Source organism: Patiria miniata, unplaced genomic scaffold (genome assembly GCF_015706575.1).
Source record: "Patiria miniata isolate m_02_andy unplaced genomic scaffold, ASM1570657v1 HiC_scaffold_18, whole genome shotgun sequence".
Classification (NCBI taxonomy): Eukaryota; Metazoa; Echinodermata; class Asteroidea; order Valvatida; family Asterinidae; genus Patiria; species Patiria miniata.
In genome coordinates this window covers 1,851,234-1,874,653 of record NW_024037056.1, presented here as the reverse complement: position 1 = coordinate 1,874,653, position 23,420 = coordinate 1,851,234, and the positions used below count along the sequence as shown (strand labels likewise).

The following is a 23,420-nucleotide window of genomic DNA, read 5'->3' as shown; positions in this document are numbered from 1 at the left end:
GTTTTTTTGTGCTTAAGCACATTTTGTGCTTAAGCAGCTCTATGAAATTGGGCCCAGATTCGAACCAGCCAACCGACCCCGTTAGGCTCGGTAGTCGAGTGGTAAGACATCTGCACTAGAAAGCAGGAGGTCGTGAATTCGAGTTCCACCCGAGTGATGTTTTTCCAACTTTCACTCGGGAGGTAACACGCTGAGTATACAGTGTTTAAACGTCGGTGAAGGGCAAAACCTAATTTGATTTATAGCTTCAGTTGATCATGGGAATAAGTTTTTACTCGAATCGAGTGGTTTTTCGCTCTTTGGAAAAATACAGACTTATAGCAGACACTTACTTTGGGAATTTATTTAGAAAGTTGAAGTAAGAAATTGACTGGAGCGGGGTTTGAACCCGCGACCTCTTGAATATTGTACCGTCGCTTCACAACACGTATACTGAGCTGTGTTTGCAGTCGGCTGCATTATGTCTTTGTTCAACTGAAAAGGACGCCAGTCATACACCTAGTCGTTTTCCATTCGTAGTTTACTTGAACTTTTGGAATTTATCAATTAAATTCGTCAATCGGTGTTATTAGAAATTTTTCCCGCAGTTGATTTTAATCGTCTGTTTGTAAACTGTTTATGTTTGTTCCCCCTGGCTATGGGGATCTAATACATTGCCAACGATAACAAGCGCCACAAAGAGCTTTGGACGTTTTCAAACCCCGTGGCGGCTTTGTTAGTTTCAGCTTTAGCCCTTTATATTAATAGTACATTTTGGGTTGGAAATAAAAGGCGTCCAAATGATTCGGATCCACGGATGAATCCGAAGCCGGAGACACGCCCACGTTTGAGGAATCGCCCTCATTTTTGCACCCGATAGAGGGCGCCCTTGATGCTTTTTTTTTTTGAACTAAAAATAATAACAGGGAGGGACTTGCGTCGAGTCTAGTCACGTGTACGTTTGGCACGCATGCAGACCGGTTCAAGGACCGTTTGTTGACACATTGTTATTTTTTCTCGGAACTTTTTCCGGGTGAGTGTTATGGTGTTATCACAAAGAACCTACACACATAATGGTTATTAACAACCCAGGCTTATTTGCATATAATGTTGGCTGAGATGCGGTCTGTTGTGCGCAGTGTACGTGTGTGCAACAAGTTTGGCAACACAACAATATTTCAGCTGGCGAAATATTACTTCACGTTCACATAGGATGATAGGCCCCAGTAGTAGTATACTAGTCTGTACACTAGTCACTAGGCCATGGAGCACTTCCGGAAGACCGAGCTAAATTTCCATTTCCTTTGCGTACAATGAGGCAAAAATTGTACTTGGTAAGGCTATTGTGTAAGCTTTAAAGCAAAGATAAACATCAAGAGACAATGACTGAATGTCATGAATGTTATCAATGTGAACTTGGCCCATTGTTATCAGCATTTTTGAACCTACATTGTTGACCTAAGAATTGTGTGGCGTACTTTAATTGTGCGAAAACACATTACACAGTTGCATTAAAATATGGCCAATATAAATTTCCTGGACGAAACCCTGAATTACCTGGGTAGATATGGCCGCTACCAGGTGACATGCGCCCTCATCATTATGACCGTCGGCAACTGGTTCCCCGCCTGGCATTTAATGGGGATCATTTTTACGGCCGACAGGCCTGTGGATTACCGGTGCACGACGGGTCTCGAAAGCTCTGGTCCAGGTGGAAATAACTCCATCATCAGCAAGCAGGGCATTGTGGGAACTGTGGCGCCCACGTACGGGCTTTGGTCTGGCGAGAATGCGACAGGAAATTCCCTAAATCTGACTGACGATGAATGCACAGTAGACAGAACCGATGATCCGTGCACGGAATGGCAGTATCGCACACAGTACGGCGAAACTACTATTGTCACAGATGTAAGTAAAATGGACGCTTAAAGGGAAGATATAACGTTTGTAAATATCAAAAAACGAAATGATCAAATTATAAAGAATATCTTACTGGATTGTTGGGGAATGGCAGTCTAAAGCATCCTGTAAAATCGTGGCTCCAGGTGTGCTGACAGTTTTAAGAAAACTTGTATTTTTCCAACGCTGGTCGGCTGACCAGCGTTGGAGAAAACTGGCTTTTTTTCAAAAACTGCTCCTAGTTTTTCAAATTTAGTTATTCTGCATTTTCTTTGCAATTGATTACACATCTGTGAAGGGGTACAAGCCTGCTAGACTGATTTTCTGACCTAACAATCCCCCTAAGTCTATAAATTGCAACGTCTCATCTTAAGTGGGGTCAGGCGGGAACCAGACTACAAGAACATGGTTGGTTTTCTTAGATTTTCTAGCATCTCCGGTCCCAAAACGTGAAACAAGACAGTTTAACTATATTTTCTGTAGCATACTAATCCTCCAAATTTATTTATTTCTGAAAATTGCACCAAAAGCAAATGTTGTACGTTCCCTTTAAATTGTCATTTTGGCCTTTCAGAAAGATCGTTCTAGGATCGAAACATCAAAACAATTTGAAAATTTCTGATCAATCAAGCTGTGAACAGTCAACAGTGTGGTACTGGTAGACATTTTTTTCTTATTTTTGTTAAATTTCCCTCGGTGTTTTTATAAATGGCGTATAATTTGACAAATTTTATCTCAAATGAAAGCAGATGAAATTTTCAGCGTTATGATACAAGTGTTGGGAACAAGAATTCAACTTTAATTTCATTAAAAAAAAAACAAAAGCTGAAAATATCAAGAGCACTTATATTTCAAACATATTAATAAATAGTAAATATATGGGCCTAAGGGGTATTTTTTTTACCAAACTTTTCAAAAAGTAAAACTTATAAGTGACATTGCTCCCCAGTTTTCTTTTTGGATCAGCCTTTAATTGTAGATCGGGGCAGAGTAACATCAATTTTCATCGGTTCTTACATGTATGCCTTGCCATTCAGTACTCCAGCAGTTTTCATTGGTTGCCATGTGTTTATACCATTCAGCACTCCAGACTCAAGAACCATAGAGTTTCAAGAACATTGGTCTGGGAGCTAGATAAGCCAATGTAAAAAAAATCCCTGATGTCCGCTCCCACCTACTTTGAAATCTCGATAAGTCAAAACCCGTTAACTCAAAAACCCTACTAAGGCCAAAAAAAATATATATTCGGTCTCTGGTCTACCAAAGTTCCGGAATTGACGCGGCGACGCGGCTTTTTTTTTTTTTTTTTTTTTTTTTTTTTCTTCAAGCTTGGATTGTACAGTCAAGGTGGGGTACTATTTTGCTTTTTTGGTGACCTCATGTACATTGGTGTCCTCCATAATTTGCCTTGGTGCTCTCGATCATTTGCCTTGGTGCAATTTCCCATTCCTTGGTGCTCTTTGGTAAAAAAAAATGAGGAGGTGCGGCAATAGAGGGCGGTGTTGGAGCTACCGCGAAACATTTTGGAGAAAAAAAAGATTGACGCGCATGATGAAAATCGACGCGCACGCTGACCAGAGACCGACTTATTTTTTTTTTTTTGCCTAACTCAAAGTAAATACTTAATCCCGTCAATTGTTGTTGAATAGAAAATCCATTGGATAACTCAAAACTCTGCTCAACTAAAAATTTGAGCTAATTCCCCTTAGGTTTGACTGAACATGTTTATCCACTTTATACTGACATTCTTGTTTTATTTGCAGTTGAACCTTGTCTGCGAGCGAAGTCTTCTCCCCGAGACCGCGCAGTCTGTTTTCTTGGTTGGCATGCTCGTCGGCTCCTTGCTCTTCGGTTTTCTCTCGGACACATTCGGACGGAAGCGGGTGTTGTTGTCGGCATGCTTGGCCCACGGAGTTTGCGGCATCGTGGCCGCGTTCGTCTGGAATTACCCGGGGTTTGTCACTCTGTGGTTTCTCATTGGGATGTTCTCACAGGTTAGTATATGATGACTGGTAGAGAATTTGAAGCTGCGGCCTGTGGATTACTGAATTCCAAGGTCACTCACGTTACATGTATATGCCGTGAGGCTACTTTGACCTCTCACTACTTCAAAAGTATTTGATCAAGCTGAATCAAACCAGCCATACAACAACCTTTGGGTAATTGACCTATCGCGGTAGAATCGCGGTAGCATCGCGTTAACGCAGCTTGTGAAATATTGTCCAATTACACGATATACAAATGGACGCGGAACGCGCAACATCTGAGACAAACAAAACTTAGCGTACAAAAAATTGCATAGGGTCGTCTAAGGGGCGTGGCCAACTCTCAAATGGTGATAGGTCAATTAACACTAACTCCCTGTTACTAGGAACCATACCCATCCTGGCAAATTCCAACACCATATGGGAAACTGCACACACATATTTCTGACTTTAATTCTGGAGGTGTGGCAACCCAATGTAAAAGACTGTCAGTTTAGGGGTACTGTACCCATCCTGACAGATTCCAACAAAATTTGCCATTGGGGTTTGATGGGTTGAGTTCTGTTAGGGTTAAGGGGTAATCAAAAATGGAAAGAAACATTCAACCCATGCATTCACTTTTGAACACAAGTGTTTTGTTGGTCGTCACGTTACCAAAAAAAGAACCTGGAAAATTTGTCTGCAAATGTGTTGTTAAAGTCTCCTCAAACTGTAGTCTGCAACACAGAAGTAACATTATTTTACCGTTCAGTCAACCAATAAAAACCCATTTTGAATCAAATCAGTGTGTATTATAGATGCAAGGGACATTAGATTACAGGTTTTTAGACTACATGTTTCTCAAACACCATTCATCTCAAATACTCCAAAATCCTCCTAAACCACCAGGAGGATTTTGGAGGCTTAAGGAGGTGTTTTAATATTGTTTTTTTTTGTCTTTTGCTGTCTTGGTATGGTTACCAGGCTTACAACCAGGTACAGTTTGTGATCGTCATGGAGCTGTTTCCCCCCGAATGCCGCACCCTGATGGGAAGTCTCAACAACATGTTCTGGGGTCTAGGCGTCATCACGTTGACCCCTATCGCTTACCTCCTGAAGGATTGGCGTCATATGCAGTTGGCTATATCCGTACCGTGCCTCGTGGCCATCCCATTGTGGTTGTAAGTATTGTTGAAAGCCCACCCCCTCCCCCTCCCCCCCCCCCAAAAAAAATGACCAACCCCCTCAAATAAACATAACTTCTTAGAAAGAGTAATATTGTTGAATCCATCACAAGTCCTCACCAGTCCATCACAAGCCATAGAGTCCAAAGTCAATTAAAGAGGTTGTGGAATGCTCAAAGACATTTCCGTCATTTTTCGGGTATACATATGTAGCCTAAGGTGTGATGAAATAAAAACGACTATTGTTTCTGTCATGAAAAAAATACAAAAGATACTTTTGAGAGCTGTTTTGCAGGTCCTGTTTCGACTCGAACGTGCAATTTGTGTGAAAGTCGTTGTTAGGGGCAGCAGACAAAACATAGTAATAAACAGGACTCGTTTATACTACGGGAGTCCTGTTTATTACGTCACGATTTAATATGTTTTGTTTGCTGCCCCCAACGACGACTTTTACACAAATTGCACGTTCGGGTCGAAACAGGACCTGAAAAACAGCTCTCAAAAGTACCTTTTGTATTCATTTCATGACAGAAACAATAGTCGTTTTTATTTCATCACACCTTAGGCTACATATACCCGAAAAATTACGGAAATGTCTTTGAGCATTCCACAACCTCTTTAAGGGCGAGTAAAAATAAAAGAGTTTTTTTTGTCCGGGATTCTTGAAAAAAAATGATGGATGGCACATTGTCCAAGACGAGATCTTTTTTATTATAAAATGATGACCTTTTTATTAATATTACCCTTAAATTTTCGAAACAGTGTACTGGACGATTCTGTGAGATGGCTGCTTGCAAAAGGACGCCAAGATGAAGCGCTGCAGATACTGAACAAGATGGCGCGCTGGAACAGAACAGCGCCCCCTACAGGTGGATTTGTGTTAAGCCAGGAGGACGAGCAAGGCGTTGTGCTCGACAAGGACCGAGACGGAGAAACTTCGGAGGTTGCCGCCTCCCAGCCTACCGAGCCCGAGGAGAAGAAATCTTGCACTTATTTTGATGTGCTGAAGAGTCGGAGATTGTTGTTGAACACTATCGTCATCTATTTCTGTTGGTAAGCGGGTTTGCCATGAAATGTTACTATACCTCATGCATATTCATGAGCGAGAGCTGAATTCTTACTGGTCCATTCACCATCACATGTCATCCGCAAGTTTTGCTATTTATGCACAAGGCAAATCGGGGGCAAAAATCTCATGGGTTACCAATTAGTCCGAAAATTTAGGACTCTCAATACTGTGTATGAGAGTCCCAAAACTTAAGGTATTGAAAACATGCAATACAAGAAAATAGACTGGCACCTGAAACAACCAGTCCAACACAGCTTCAGTACTGCATCAATCAACCATGCCAAAAGAATTTAAGAAACATGTGGCATGAACCGGGAGCTAGTCTCTATTTACTACACATTTCTCCATAGTTAGCCACCAGACTAATTCTACTGAATGAAGACGTCAGTCTTTTCAAATAGTTGGACCAAGGTCGGACATGTACCAGTCTAGTCTTTAGCCTCATTTTGAAATCACTTGACTTTATTCAAATGTGCAAAATATTGAAGAAAATCTAGGATATGAAAGCCCAATTCATAAGCTTTCTCTCAGTACAAGAATCATTCAAATCACTCATGCACTTTTCGAGTTACAGAGTTTAAACACAACTCCCATTTTAAGGTTCTGTCCACGGATCACAAAAAAAGTTCTGTGTTCTTTCAGCAAAATGAAAACAAATCACATAGGGATGTGTGTGAATTGTTTTCGTTTTGTTGAAAGAACGCACATCTTTTTTGTGATCCGTGGACAGAACTTTAAAACGGCGGTTGTGTTTAAAACGTACATGAGTGATTTTAATGATTCTTGTACTAAAAGAAAGCTTATGAATTGGGCTTTCATGTTCTATATTTTGAAATAGTCCCGACATTTGGGTTTCGTTTTTTTTTACTCACCTTGTATAGCAGAATTATTGTTCATATTTTGCTCGCAGGTTTGTAAGCATGATGACTTACTACGGAGCCTCCTTAAACAGCTCCCACCTCGCCGGCAACAAGTACGCTAACTTCTTCTTCCTGGGACTGGCCGAGATCCCAGCGTTCTTCATTATCCACTTTGCCATGACATGGTGGGTGTGACTCAATTTGTCTTTTGTTATGACATCTATCAGGACAATTTCTTTCATTGATTTCTGTTGCCTGTTTCATTTGTGAAATTTGTGCAGAGTGCAAAGTGTGCACACATGTAGAATCCTTACTCTTCTCTCACATAAAAGTATAGTCTCAATTAATGACCCTTGACTCATATCTAGCAGTCTGCCTTGCAACATTTGACCCACATTATAGCGAGCTGCTATGATAACACTTGACCGATATTTAAAGATCCGCTCTGATAACACTTGACCCATATTTAAAGATCCGCTCTGATGACTTTTGACCCACATCTGACAATCTGCTATATGACCTTTGACCCACATTTAGCTAACTGCAATGTTTACCTTTGACCCATATTTAAAAATCCGCTCCGATGGCTTTGGACCCACATCTAAAAATCTGCTATGTGACCTTTGACCCACGTCTAGCTATCTGTCATTATTAGCTTTGACCCATATGTACCAATGTGCATGTACCGGTATTATATGCCTTGACCCATATCTAGCAATCTGCTATGATGACCATTGACCCACGTCTAGCTATCTGTCATTATTAGCTTTGACCCATATGTACCAATGTGCATGTACCGGTATTATATGCCTTGACCCATATCAAGCAATCTGCTATGATGACCCCAGCAATCTGCTATGATGACCCTTGACCCATATCAAGCAATTTGCCACGTTTACTCTTGACCCATGTCCAGCAGTCTGTTGACATGACCCTTGAACCATATCTAGATATCGGCTATGATGACATTTGACCCATATCTAACAATTTGCTATGCCGACACTTGATCCATATCCTAGCCATTTGCTATGATGCCCCCTTACCCATATCCAAGCAATTTGCTTTGATTACCTTTGACCCATATCTGGAAATATGCCACTTTGACCCTTGACCCATATCCCAGCCATTTGCTATGATGGCCCCTGACTCATATCTCGAAGTCTGCTATGATGATCCTTGACCCATATCTTACAACCTGCTCTAAGACCCTTGACCCATATCCCAGGAATTTGCTACAGTGACCTTTGACCCACATCTAGCAATCTGCTTTGATGACTCTTGACCCCTATCCTTCTTTGTCAGGTTTATTGACTAACCTTCTTTCCTGTTACCAAAATTAGGTGGGGTCGCCGGCCATCCATGGGTTTGTTTTTCCTCATTTCTGGACTTGCAAGTATCGTCACTGCCTTCCTACCTAAACAGACTGGTAAGAATAAATATATAATTGAATTTTGACTCTGTTGTTTTTTTAAACTGTGTGGTTCAGTCCTTAATCGACCTCTCGTTTTCTCATCGACAGATGCCGGGGCTGATTTGACTGTCGCGATCGTCGTCATGGCGATCCTTGCCAAACTCTGCATCACTTGTGCCTTCTCCATCAACTTGATATTTTGCTCCGAGATCTTCCCGACGCCAGTCAGGTGAGCGCCGTCCGGGTTCTGACAATAGAGGGCGACATTTCACGTGACTGATAATTGTCACTGAAATACGGCGTTTTTCAACTATTTGTCAGGGTTTTACCCTTAAAACACAATACATCTAAATATAGAAAATATCATTCAACGTGCATAGAAATTGTTTAATGTATTGTTGAATTTTTTTTTTTTTCAGAAATGCTACTCTATTTTTTTTCCATTTTATTATTTGAAACCTCCTCCCCCATTCAAAACATCCGTGCTCCGCCCCTGCTCTGCACCGCTTCTTAATGAGACGTGTGTATTTCTTATGCTGTTTTGTTGTTCACCCATTGTCTAATACAGGAGTATTGGTTTTGGGATCGGTGCAGTCATTGCCAACATCGGTACAGTCATCGCACCCTTTGTCTTATATTTGGTGAGAAAAAATCTTGTATTTTAGTTTTTGCTGGACTTAATCAAATGTAAGGGCCAACTTCCTGTTCCTAAAAGGATCTACTCTGTAGAGTTGGATGAATATGGAGGGCTTTTTTATAATAAGATTTTTTCATAATAATTTTTTACTTATTTTTTCTGACTGAAAAGCCTTTGTCAACTTTATTGGTATGGGAAATTTAGGTTAATCTAATTCTAATTTCGGATTTTTTTTTTAAACATGGACCTTTTGCAGCATATGTATTAGTCATCATGCAAATCTTCAAAATCAAAACATTACTTTATTTAACTTTTTCTGTCCTTGCTTTGTAAATGTGAAAACTGTTTTGAACAAGATAAGTAGCGGAAAATCGGTAGGTAGCGGAAAATCGTAGTGTTCTTGGAAGAGAGTCTGCCTCCTAAAATCGTGTTGAATTTGTGTAGATGATATTTGTCTAATGGAACTTTTGATAGTGCCTCGAATGGGATAATGAATACGATATTGGACTTCGGATGTAACTTTTTGTGTAAAAATGGAATGAAAATAGCAATTCAGTTTTTGTAGATTAGTAGCTTAAATTTGGGAGCCATAAGGGATGTTCATTACAGCAAAATGTTCGGTACAGTGTTATTCTACTGTTGATTTTTTCATTATTCATCCCAAAAATGTATTTTGTTGCATCCATTATTTCGTTTTCCCCCAGGGTGACTTTGCCTCCTTCCTCCCACTGACAATCTTCGGCGGCCTGAGCCTTGCCGCTTCCGTCCTCGTCCCCCGCCTTGCCCGAGACCAAGGACAAACCCCTGCCAGAAACTGTAGATGATGCCAAACACCTGGGAAGGAGGATGCAACCCAGAAAGACCAATCGACAAGATGAAAGAGGGAATAAAGACGATAAATGCCAGACAGACTTTGCGGAAGAGGAGGATGCATTGTAAAGGAGGCGTCAAATCACAAGTCCCTGATGTCCGTCGCAAGTCCGTCGCAAGCCATCAGAAGCCCATCACAAGTCATGCAGTCCCAAGTCAAGTCACAAGGTATGCAAATGAATTGTGACAAATGCATTCCTTTGTTTATTGTTGTGGCCAGACCTGTGACCAGACTGATAAGAGAATTGAATAAGAGAGATCTTGAATGAGAGAGATGGACTTGTGATGGACTTGTGATGGACTTGTGATAGACTTGTGACTGGATTTGTGATGGACTTGTGATGGACTTGTGACTGGAGTTGTGTTGACTTGTGATGCACTTGTGATGGAATTGTGATTCACTTGTGGTGGACTTGTGATGGATATGTGAACTTGTGACAGGAGTTGTGATGGACTTGTGATGACTTGTGATGGACTTGTGATAGGACTTTTGATGGACTTGTGATGGACTTGTGATGAAATTGTGACGGACTGGTGATGGACTTGTGATGGACTTATGATGGAATTGTGATGCACTTGTGATGGACTTTTGATGGACTTTTGATGGACTTGTCATGGACTTTTGATGGACTTGTGATGGACTTGTGATGGATTTGTGATGGACTAGTGATGGACTTGAGATGGACTTGTGATGGACTTGTGATGGACTTGTGAAGGACTTGTGACTGGATTTGTGATGGATTTGTGATGGACTTGTGATGGACTTGAGATAGACTCTAGTACAACATTGGCTATTCACCCATATTTGAGGTGGTTTTTGTTAATTAATGAACAATGAATGCACAATTGATCTTGTGTGTGAATCCTCCAAGTTTGCTGCAATGCGGAGGATCTACCGTGTGAAGTAGGACACATTTTGAGGTTTTTTATAATAAGGTATTACAGTTTTTTGCTTATATTTTGCTTATATTTTTGCTTATATCAACTTTATTTGTTTGGGAAATTAAGCTTATCATATTTCTAATTTCTGAAATTGTATCATAATAATTTCCAGTGCAAAATCTTCAAAATCAAAATTATACATTTTTTTTCACTTAGCGTTTTTCCTCTCTGTTTTTGTAAATGCGAAAACTGTTTTGAACAAGATAATACGAAGAGGTAATGCATTTGGGGGCATTAGTATTTTATAGCAAATATTGTTACGTTGACTTTTTTGAAGTTTTGTGTTCGAAGATGCTGAAAAAAACCCAAGAAAAACAATCATGTTCCTGTAGTCTGGTTCCCTGACCCCACTTAAGATGAGACAGAGCAATTTATAGACATCAGGGAATCGTAAGATCAGGGAACCTTTCTAGCTGGCTTGTACCCGTTAATAGGTGTGTAATCGACTGCAAACAAATGCAGACTAACAAAATATGGTAAATTGTGGGCACTATGTGGAAAAAGCCAGTTTTTTTCCAATGCTGGTCGGCCGACCAGCGTTGGAGATTGATATAAAATTCCACTTTTCTTGAAAATGATAGCACACCAGGTGCCATGATTTTACATGAGGCTTTATAGACTGTCATTCACTAACAGTCAAGTAAGCTTTTTCATAATAATTTGGTAGTTGTTTTTTTTAGGTTTGCAAATGTTGTATATTCCCTTTAAAGGCAAGTAAAATAGGATTACTGTTGAATTTTACATTAGAAAATGTATTTTTTTTTGCACTGTCTTGAAATAATCTCCTAATATATTAAAGGGACCATGAAGTGAACATTTCTTAGGAACATATTTTGGGCTAGTTTCTTATCCCCGTAAGTGTATGAAAACTAATTGACATCCCAGTTTGGTTAATGTTATTGGAAAGTGCACTTCTTTAAACATTTTAAAATGTCCATTCTTTTGTGGACAACTGAGGGCGCTGTTGCCGTGATGTCAATTCAGGGAGACGCCGTTTATATCTGGTCGTTTTCTGTTGAAATCGTGAACCCCAAAATGTGCTTATTGAAAGCATTTGTGAGAAAAGTTTGCTCATTGGCTTACTGCCATGTACTGACACAAGAACGAGTCAAAGTTACGGAATTTTAAACACAAATACCGTTTTAAAGTTATGTCAACAGATCACAAGAAGGTAAGTGTTCTTTCAGCCAAACGAAAACAAATCACGTAGGGATGTGTGTGAATTGATTTCGTTTTGCTGAAAGAACGCACACCTTTTTTGTGATCCGTGGACAGAACTTTAAAACGGTGGTTGTGTTTAAAATTCCGTAACTTCAAAAGTCCATGAGTGATTGAAATGATTCTTGTACTAAAAGAAAGCTTATGAATTGGGCTTTCATATACTAGATTTTGAAAGTGCTACATGCAGAACTTCAATAAGTCAATAGTCCCGAAATTTGGGTTTTGTTTTGTTTTGTTTGTTTTTTTATCTGGTCTGGCCGATGGACTAAGTAATTGTGGACAGAAGTCGGATCGAGGACGAGCTCGATTAGAAAACGTGTACAAAACCAATGGGGGCTGTTGAAAAAAAAGGATGAACAAAAGATCGATGGTTCGTGATGAACAACAGGATAACCTCGATTTACACCATCAACAAACCTGCTCGGACTACCATACGTTACCGGCGACATGAGTAGAAAATACCTTGTACATGTACCGCAGTCTGTATTGCAATCCTCGGCCCGCCATGGTCATCGTCTCGGGTGAGTGACCCTCTGTGCCGTTTGTACAAAGGTCCGTATAAATTATGAATTTCAGATCTGTGGTAACGCAACACCACTTATTGATTTCACGCACCGCGCCGTATACTTCAGGTGTCATCGATCCGTATGTTCAACCAGGCGCGGTTCTACGGGGGGGGGGTTTGGGGGCTAGGGGGGGCTTTAGCCCCCCCCAAAAATTTTGTCTAGCCCCCCAAAAACAAATCCATAAAAAAAGCACCAGCAAAATGTAAGAATTTGACGTACATGGGAACGGTCTCCCCCAAAATGAGAAGGGTGCATTTGTACACTTTTAGTTAATATAGTGTGCCCGATTGTAGGATTTTATCCGCGCTCCCCATTCGCTCGTACCCCCCCCCCTGCAAACAGGGCGCTGGGAAGGGCAGATGAGCTTCACAGATTCTTGCGAAGGACCCTTCACAGAACCCTTCGTGAATTCCAAACGGAGCCTGAGCAACTGGCGGGACTTGAAAATTTACAAAACAGATAAGTTTTACAGATTTTCCTACATTATTATGCTTTTCAACCAAAAAAAGGGCGCTGCATTTATGTTTGAGAATAAAAGAGTGACGAATGACTCCGTCTTAACGGCCGTTTAAAACCTTGCAGGGTCGTGGCCGTGACGCCTTGCCGGTCACAGGTCACGCAAAATCTATCCAATCAGAGCGTTGATTCGTCAGCCCTTCCCAGCGTCCTGTTTGCAGGGAGGGGGGTACTAGCGAACGCTCCCCATAGAAAATATGACACGAGCCTCCCCCCCCCCCCCCCCCCCCCCCCCCCCCCCCCCCCCCCCCCCCCACGTATTGATTTTCAGAGGCCTAAGTGTCCGGAGAAAATAACCTGTCTACATTTCAGCCCGCTTCCCTGAAAAAAATTCTGGATTCACCTTGCTAGCCCCCCCAAAATATGGGCTCTAGAACCGCGCCTGTGTTCAACTGGACGTTCTTCAAGATTTATTTACTAGATACTCTTATAAACATGGCAGGACCGCAGTTAGACGATGCCCTTGAGTTCATCGGCAAATACGGCCGATATCAGATCGTCACCAGCGTCATCGTCACCATCCTCGGAGCGTGGTTTCCGGCTTGGCACATGATGGGGCTGATTTTCATGGCGGACAAACCCGAGTCCTACGAATGCGTGCGATGGAGCGCGGCCACGGAGGAGCAGCGTTGGATGCAGGGGGGATAAACGCAGCATCGCTTGGCGGTGCTGATCAGGAAAACACGGTGACTCATGATTTCAGTAATCAAACATTGCCAGACGCTTCGAATTTGGAATGCACGGCAGAGGACACCGAATCTGCATCAATGGGCTCTCTCTGCACAGAGTGGGAGTATTACGCAGTGTATAACGAATCCACCATTGTTACCGATGTGAGTATAGGCGAGGTGTCTATTTTACTACATGTAGGCCCTATTTACCCATTGTTGTTAATAACAGTCTGGAGACATTGGCTGGTGAAAACTGAGGACCTTGTCTTTGTCCCATAAACAGTTTGTAGAATTTTATTGGCTTAAAGAGTGAGTAACGTTGGCCTGATCTTGTTTTGTGTGCTTCCCTGCTCTCAAGGTTCTATGGTCTGAGGAAGGCCTGCAGTTGCCATGACCGTCACTAAAGCGGTGGAACCTGGGGGAGGGTTGTAACATTCCCCGAAAAGAAAAGCATAGAAAAGGGGGACCCTTATTGACGAATCAGGTTTGCCCCCCCCCCCTCGAATTTCCAACTTTGCCCCCATTCTTTTTCAAAACTTCCGCCGTCGCTGTTGTGTACAAAGTCTAAGAAGAGTCTATATATAGTTCATCTTCAAAGTATTTCCTAGCAACATTGGAAATGTTTCTCAGTCCCCAGTCCCCAAGACATTTTTTTACAATGCCTTTATCATTGAGATACTATGATGACAAAAAATGGCGCCAGGATGCAGCATTCTGTTCTTTAAACCATGGACAAATAACACACAATGAAGCTGCACGTGTCTGTATAAGCCGGGGTATATGTGAATCAAAGAAAATAAGGCGTAAGTAATAATAACAGAAATCGATCAGGCAGTTTATTTAAGCAAAAAACCCAATCATGCGAGGTTACGTTTTGAGATATATCGTCACATAATATAACTTGCATCTTCAAAATCGTTGAATATAACTCTTACATTTCTTTTCTTTTTTTTGACAAATTTCGCCGGGTTCACTTTCATTATAATACACACTTTATTTTCCTTTACAGTGGTGTAAATTTACTACGTGTGTAATATGTTCTACTTTTGATCTCAAATAACTCTGTTTATGAATGGAATTAAACCAAAATCTAAGATCATGTAAACAAGGCATGACAAATTTTATGGAGCGCGTTTCATCAGCTTTGTGCAAGAGGGTGAGATTTAAACGCCCTACGAACAAAATGTTCACTGTCTCAGAATGTCGATACAGCGCTGGAGACGGTGGCGGAAGGCACGCGCTGCGGCCGAAAAGCTTCTGAAGGAATGCAGGACCACCCCTGATGTCATTAAGCCAAACGATCGAGGAGGTGTGTAATGACATCAGGGGTGATCCTGCATTTCTTCAGAAGCTTTCGGCCACAGCACGCGCCTTCTTCCGCCACCGTCTCCAGCGCTGTATCGACATTGGAGGACGCCAAGTCGAAAGTGGCAGATAGGCTGAAAGTGAGTATTTTTTCCCGTAATATATGGCGTTTAAATCTCACCCTCGTGCACAAAGCTGATGAAAGTCGCTCCATAAAATTTGTCATGCCTTGTTTACGTCTGAAATTTTGGTTTAATATCATTGGTAAACCACATAGTTATTTAGGATCAAATGTAGGACTTTTTTTTTTGGAGGGGGGGGGGAGCACGTAGTAGGATCCAAATTGCAGGGAGTGCTTCGGCCGTGGTATGCACCATTTTGTTGTCCGGGGCAAAAGCTGTGAAACTCCCATTTTTGTGAGTTTCTTAACTTTTCCGAGGGCGCACTTTCACATGAACACTTACGCAATTCTAATAACAATAAATCATTATCATAATTACAAATAAGTATTTTTCTTTTGCAGTTTGATCTTGTCTGTGACCGTACAATACTGGCCGAAACCGCGCAGTCTATCTTCCTAGTCGGCATGCTCGTGGGTTCGGTAGTGTTCGGCTACCTTTCGGATGTGTTCGGCAGAAAGGTCATCCTGCTCGGCACTTGCCTGGCTAACGGTGTGTTCGGCATTGTGGTGGCGTTTCTGTGGAGCTACACAAGTGTTGTGATACTCTGGTTTCTGATCGGAATGTTTGCACAGGTATATATGATTAAAAGAAATTATAAGTTACCGCTGTCATAAGCAGATTATCCTTAAAGCGTTCATGCGATGAGTTTTTCTTAATAACATATTTTGTGCAACTTTCTACTCCTCTTTAAATGTGTATGAAAATTATTTGACATCCATTTTTGGTGATTTTTATTGAAAAGTGCACTTTAAGCATTTAAAAGTTTCAATGTTTCTTCAGGCAACTGAGGGCGCTGTTGCTGTGATATCATTTCAGGAAGACACCGTTCAGTTATGGGGGTTTCCGTTCGAATATTGTGAACCCAACATTTGCTCATTGAAAACATTTGTGAGAAAGGTTTGCTCCTTGGCTTTAATAAGTAGGCCCTATGTGCTTCGCCGGTATTAAACACTGTATTTAAGACCGGTTTGGAATCTGGACGCTGATAATTCGGCGAGGGTCATTACTGGCGTCCATTCCCTTAGCAATATGTCATGGGATTTAGCGTTTGATCAAAGTATTTGATCCGAATAAATCAAGTTTTTTTCTACCCCCCCCCTCCCCCATCCATTGGATTTAGGGCTACAACCAGGTCCAATTCGTCATGATAATGGAGTTGTTCCCAACGAACTCTCGAACCTTGGCAGGAAGCCTGAACTCAATGTTTTGGGGCTTGGGTGTGGTGGCGCTCACACCAATTGCTTACGCCCTACGCAACTGGCGACACATGCAGCTGGCCATATCCGCACCGTGTTTGCTGGCGATACCTCTGTGGCCGTAAGTAACTCCCTTGATACTCGATTCAAAAATAAATATGGCAAAAATGCCCAACCTCGTTCCCATGGTGTGGAGCGGTACGTTCCCACCACCACCTGCTCTCTGGTTGAAAATAAGGTAACCCCTGGGGACGAGGTTGCAGTGCGCCTTTTTACGAATGGACCTTTTTACTAATAAATTCATAATTATGCTCGCATGCGCATAAATGGGCCTGGCAGCAAGAAGCGAAAGCGGTCCATTGAAAATGCACAGGGGTCCAAATATTCGGGTCATTCAATTTCTCCAGGATTTATCGTTTTTGTTATTTACAAAAGCCCCTTAAATCGCCCGTTAGGCATTACTTTCTGGCCTAAGTGGGTTTTGGGGGGCACAAATAAAAACTTGGAAATTTGCTTTCGTCCCGTGCACACGAGGGCGAAGCCAGGAGGGCTCCTTTCCGCACCAATGGACAAAAATAACCGTGTGTTTCGGGGTAAATTTCGGGCCGGATCGCGGTGCTGAATCGCTCCTGGTTTCACCGTGGCTGAATCACGGGCTGATTCAGCCACGGTGAAGCCGGTGCGAATCATCAGCATCGCGATCCGGCCCGAAATTTGGTGGACGGGTGTACCCCGAAGCACACGGTTATTTGTTTTTCACTCGGCTTTAATGGAATGGAACTTTCCGTCTGTCACCTCATGAAATTATTCTTACCATTGCACTCATAAACATTCACTATTTGTTAACTATTCTTCATTTTTGCAATATTGACCTTCCATAGTTTGCCAACCCGCAAAAGTTATCCGTCATAAATACGTATTAATGTCCCAGCTCACGCAATTTGACATGTTATTAATAATAGTCAGCTTACTGCGCGATGATAATATGCATAGATTAAAAACATATGGTGAAATATTTGGGCTGATATAAAAATGCAGACGTATTCCGAGTTTAAAATAACAATGTAATAATGATGGATTTTGAACAGGATTTTGGACGAATCTGCGCGGTGGTTACTATCCAAAGGCCGCATCGAAGACGCCCAAAAGATCCTCCACAAGATGGCGCGTTGGAACGGTGTAGCGCCCCCTTCCGGCGGGTTCCTCATTAAAGAGACAACTATTGATCCGCCAAGTTCCGAGCTGAGTAATTCGCTTGACCCAGTGTTACCTACGCCAAGTGAAAAGGAGTGCACGTTCCTTGATGTCTTGAGAACTCGTAGGGTCCTGTTGAACTTGTGCATCATCTATTTCGCATGGTAGGTATACCAATAAAGGGCGATCAACGTTTTTTTGGCGATAAACATGGCCGCCATCACGCGTGTATTTTGAGTGAGATTCCACCGGATATAGCCTACAACACTTTTGGACACAGCAAAATCTAAACATAACGAAGCCGAAGTCGCCATGTTATTTGGCTTTATTTTTTTGTAAATATTGTGTCATAGAAAACTGACAAACATTATACAGAGTTTGTGTGCTTGGCAATTTCCTCTTCTGTTTCAACTTCAAATTTGGAATCCTGGAAAAGCCATTGAAAACTCCTGAGCTGGGAGAGCATTGACCTAAAATATCTGCTTCATTAGAAGCATTACTTTGCTCTTCAGTGTATACGATATATTGAATAATCATTCAACATTTAAAAATTTAAATTTGGGGTGGGTGGGTCAAAACGATTTCGAAAAATGTTTTAAACATGGACTATTCTGAATGAATGGCCCCCTTACACTGTGTTACTATGGGCTCCGTGCACAAGTACCCCTTCAACGGCCAGAAAAGGAGAGTTGGGGAGACCTAGACTGGTTCCCGGTCCATCCACTGCGTATTTCGAATGATCCAAAGTCGTTGGAGGCAGGGATTAGTTTGGGAGTCAATCGCAAGTTTAATTCGTCTTAGCTTTGCGCACATTCAGGATAAATAAGTCGAGCGTACTTTGCGTGCGAACCAGTACAGTACGCACACGAGCAGTCCAAGGGGCCGGAGCTCTCAAAAGTGGTGAAATCGCGCCCTCTTTTCTTAGCGCTCGGAGCCCATAACCTTCAACTAAGCTTTTTATGTAGAAACGTTTCTTTTATTAAAAGTATTCATTAAAATGAATAATGTTTTGAGTGAGAGATGGACATTTTTTTTTGGCAGGTTTGTTTCTTTAGGACCTACTATGGCGCATCGCTCAATAGCTCCAATCTAGCCGGCAACAAATACACAAACTTCTTGTTTCTCGGTTTGGCAGAAGTGCCTGGATACATCATCATCCACTTCACAATGACGTGGTAGGTTCACCATACTCATTTGGCTTTTTATGTCAAATTGAGATTCTGTACCATAATGACATGTTTAATATAAGTTACTGATGAACGTGACGAACAACTTCATCCTTCGCTGAAATGTTGTTAAATTCAGGTCATTGACCTTTGACCTTTTGTGCCATTCAGGTGGGGGCGCCGTCCATCTTTATGTCTCTTCTTTTTAGTTTCCGGAGCTGCGAGTATAGTCACAGCATTTCTGCCGGAACAGACAGGTCAGTGAACTATTTGCAAACGAATTTCCTTTTTTTTATAATTTAAAGCCAGGGATTTTTCAGGGGGCGCTGAGCCTCCAAGGACCGACACTCTATTTACCTTTTTTCCATGTTTTTCCTAGACAGATGTTGAAGTACTGAATTCTCATGACGATTTTAATTAGTCCCACCGCTCATTTTATTGACCGTTAATCTATAGTAGTGAGGTTTTGCATCCACGTGACCTTATCACGTGAAAGGTGACAGATCCGCCATTTTGGACGGCTAGTGCGGCACTCGATCGATTGATCGTACAGTACTTGTACATTGCGTTATGTTTAATTGCATTGATCATCTTTGGATGGAGTTTTCTCCAAAAATTCAATTCGTTGGTTCACCCCAAACAAAATTGAACAGAAGATGAAAGATGATGGAATAGGCTTTAATTTGATGTGTGTCTCAAAAACTCTGAAACACTGTGGAGAGTTGTGAGTATTTTTCCTGAATTTCGGAAGTGGTCGTTTTCATCACTGAGGTCCATGGCAGTTTATAACTAGTCTGCAAGCGTAGGCCGCCAATATGGCTGGCGTGTGGGTGACCACTGGCCTATGACGTCACGTGAAATTCCTCAATTATTGTTGAAGGCATACTTTCTGTGCTCTTCAACGTCGAGTATTTTCCTAACTTTCATCTTGTTTTCATGATTTTTTTTAATGGAAAAAATAAAAACTGGCCCTCCGCAAAAAAGCAGAATGGTTCCCAGTACCTATATATTATCGATCCTGAAATGGAGGCGGAAACCAGTCGAGAACTGTACTGTTCCGCCAATAATTCGAGAATATTGTTATTATGCCATAACTATAACATTGAGTAGATTTGTTCGTTTGATGCCTCATTCTAAAAGTATTTGCTTTGCTTTTAGAAAAAAGCAGAGTTGTATTTTTTTATGGCGAAAGTAACAAATGACTCTTTAGGGTTTTTAATTTTTTTTCTGTTAGCGGACGGCACCGATTTGACCATCGTAATCACTGTCGTCGCCATGTTGGTCAAACTCTGCATCGTCTGCGCATATGCCATCAATTTAATTTGCTGCACGGAGATTTTGCCCACGTCTGTAAGGTAATGTCAGCCGCCCGTTTATTTTGCCAGAACTGCAAATATATTATGGTCTCCATATTTCTAATCGGATAATTTTGAGCCGCTTGTGTTAGAAAAATACCCCGGCCTTTGATTATGTGGGCCAACCTCGTTCCCAGGGCTTACCTTATTTTCAACCTCGTTTCCAATAGTACCAGGTAGTTGTAGGTGCGCACTGCTCGACACCATGGGAACGAGGTTGAATGTGGGCATGTTCAAAATGACACACTCGATAGAAAAGGACCGTTGTGTATGCTGCCACCAAGTGTTTCAGTTTTCTCCCATGACCAGAATGTCATCACTGTGAACCCTATACAACTGATACAGGAATCATGAACGAAATTATCCGGTGAATCAATTCCAGAATCTCAGTGGAATCAAAATCGAAGAGAATACAGGGTGAGTAAAAAAAAAAACGAAACCCAAATGTCGGGACCATTGTTTTAGTGAAGTTCTGCATGCATCACTCTCAAAATCTAGGATATGAAAGCCCAATTCATAAGCTTTCTTTTAGTACAAGAATCATTCAAATCACTCATTTACCTTTCAAGTTCCGGAGTTTTAAACACAACCATAGTTTTAAAGCTCTGTCCACGTATCACAAAAAGGTGTGCGTTCTTTCAGCAAAACGAAAACAATTCACACACATCCTTATGTGATTCGTTTTCGTTTGCTGAAAGAACACTGACCTTTTTTTGTGATCCGTGGACGGAACCTTAAAACAATGGTTGTGTTTAAAACTCCGTAACTTGAAAAGTACATAAGTGATTTGAAGTATTCTTGTACTAAAAGAAAGCTTATGAATTTGGCTTTCATATCCTAGATTTTGAAAGTGCTACATGCAGAACTTCACTAAAACAATGGTCCTGACAATTTGGTTTCGGGTTTTTTTACTCACCCTGTATAATAACAGAAGTTGGGCATACAGTCTAGTTCTCGGTGGAGAATTTCAGTTCTGGAAATGTTTGGAGCAAATTATTAACGTCGATAGAATTCATGAACTAGACAAAGTCCTATGTGTTTAATGTCTTCCATGTGGTGTGGTTTGCGCAGTGCATTTTGTGAAGTTTTCCAATTTGTCGTTTATGGTTTTGCAGGAATATAGGTTTTGGTGTAGGTGCTGTGTGTGGAAGTGTGGGCTTGATAACGGCTCCCTTCGTGATATATTTGGTGAGTTTGGAAATAAGCCTTTTTACATGCGCATTACATTTTAGTCCGAGTATCACATGTTGTCCAACAGAAATCGGAGAGACGCCAGAAATCGGAGTCGCCTTTGGAAATTGTGACGCCATTTCGATCAGAATGTGGACTAAGCTGTTGATTGGTCAAGTTGGCTGACATGTTTTTGTTATACAACAACGGGTTACGGCCGGAAGACCCAATAGAAGGCGCCCGCGGAATGGTCAAAATCTCGAGGTCAAGACGCAGTCTTGTTTTGCATAATAAATCACCGAATCTGCTCGCATCAACGGTCCATAGACCATAGACTAACTGCATCTTAGATAATGAACAAACCTATTTGCAGAGAACCAGTCAAACGTTAATTTTTTCTTAAGGTTTTTCTTGGCAAAAAGTAACTGATCATCAATTCATCTCTAAAATTAATGCACAAAATAAACGAAATATAGTTCGAAAATAAAATGTTAACTTTTGAAAAAAGAAGAAGCAATTAACTTAATTTCTTTTCAAGGTAACCAGTCATCAGACCCAGAGGAACGAATTTGATTGGTCAGTGTTGGAGGCGTGAGCTTGAAATGTTGATTCTGATAGGCCAATATTGGCAGAGTTGTCATGAAACAGACATCTGTAACGCTGAGTTACCTACTTATAGTAAGGGATATAGTAGTATAGACATTGTTGAACCTCAGGAAGATCTTAAGATCTGAACAATAATAGGGTTAATAATCTCGATCTATTCCAAATTTCTTCCTGTTTTCTCTCTTTCGAAGGATGATTTTGCGTCTTTCCTTCCGCTGACTCTTTTCGGAGGGTTGTGCATCCTGGCGGCCATCTTGGTTCCGATTCTTCCCGAAACCGGAAACAAGCCGCTTCCAGAGTCGCTGGAAGATGCAAGAAATATCGGAAAGAAAGTACAGAAAACTCCGGAACCGAATACAGCGGTATGCACACCCACAACCGATGCGAAGATCGAAGATGGTTCCAAAGTCGACGCACTTTAATCGATTCTTTTTACGCGAATCGAATCTCTTTGAAATAAAATTATTCGGATATATATTTTTTTAAACCGAATAAAGCAATAGTATATAGAGCAGGTGTGATGTCGATGCTGAAGATGCATTATCGATATTGGGAAATGTATCTGACGATCAGTAATTTGATCGATATTATATTTTGTCATTTAGCAATCAGTATTACCTTTTACTGACGTATATTTATTATCACTGTATACTAAATGTTGACCGAGAGCTTCCAAGGAAAGCAGGGGAAAAAAACAACTACCCGGGTAGAATTCGAACTCCCGACCTCCTGCTTAGAAGTGCAGATGTTTTACCACTCGACCACCGAGCTTGAAGGGTTCGGATGTCTTCAGAACACTTTTCTCCAAACAGTTTAGAAATGTGTCTGGATGCAAGAGGAGTTTTAGTCACTATTCAAAGACCAACATTTTTAAAGCTTTAGGCAACAATCATGAATTTGTTGAGAGAAAAATACTTACATATTTTTAATGATTTCATCCCAAATTCTCGACGCATTTTTTCTTTGAAACAGCACATTTGTCCAGAAGTCGAGTTGGAATGTGTTGTAGGGCCCTTTAGGCACCTTCTCTTCAACTTTCAAGCAATTTCATTCACCCAAAAATTGAAGAAAAAAAATGCAAGGGGTTAGCATTCCATTTTTGATCAAAATTGGCCAAAATAAATGTCTCCAAACAATTCAGAAATGTATCCGGATGTAAGAGGAGCCGCAATTAATATTAAAAGACCTGAATTATGAAGATTTGGGCAGAAATCATCAAGTTTGTCAGAATTTTAATTATTTTTGACAAGTTTTCCCAAAAGTTTCGACACTTTTTTTCCCTTTAAAACAACACCTCTGCATGTCCAAAAGTCGAGTTGGAATGTGTTCTAGCACCCTCCCTCCAAGTATCCAGCAATTTACTTTTTCGGCCAAAATTGTAAAAAATTCATGTTGTTTGCCTAAGTAGGGGTGTTAATAAAAAACATTATGAACATGATTGTTGACAGTTGTTGAAA

At 41.2% G+C, this 23,420-nt stretch overlaps 2 protein-coding genes across 2 annotated transcripts; both read left to right on the top strand.

Annotated features, from left to right (window-relative positions):
* Positions 1 to 915: 915 nt before the first annotated feature.
* LOC119724148 (organic cation transporter protein-like) lies at positions 916 to 10,205 on the top strand. The gene is made up of 9 exons (XM_038195072.1): positions 916 to 1,887; positions 3,642 to 3,872; positions 4,827 to 5,023; positions 5,789 to 6,079; positions 7,006 to 7,140; positions 8,296 to 8,381; positions 8,475 to 8,595; positions 8,935 to 9,007; positions 9,708 to 10,205. Exons 1-9 carry the CDS (start codon positions 1,498 to 1,500, stop codon positions 9,825 to 9,827), a joined length of 1,644 nt encoding a protein of 547 aa, XP_038051000.1. The 5' UTR covers positions 916 to 1,497; the 3' UTR covers positions 9,828 to 10,205.
* A 2,038-nt stretch (positions 10,206 to 12,243) lies between these two features.
* LOC119725014 (organic cation transporter protein-like) lies at positions 12,244 to 23,420 on the top strand. Its single transcript, XM_038196379.1, has 11 exons — positions 12,244 to 12,557; positions 13,561 to 13,951; positions 15,618 to 15,848; positions 16,397 to 16,593; positions 17,561 to 17,830; positions 18,484 to 18,499; positions 18,708 to 18,841; positions 19,004 to 19,089; positions 20,067 to 20,187; positions 21,303 to 21,375; positions 22,155 to 23,420. The coding sequence occupies exons 2-11, from the start codon at positions 13,712 to 13,714 to the stop codon at positions 22,383 to 22,385; spliced, it is 1,599 nt and encodes a 532-aa protein (XP_038052307.1). The 5' UTR covers positions 12,244 to 12,557; positions 13,561 to 13,711; the 3' UTR covers positions 22,386 to 23,420.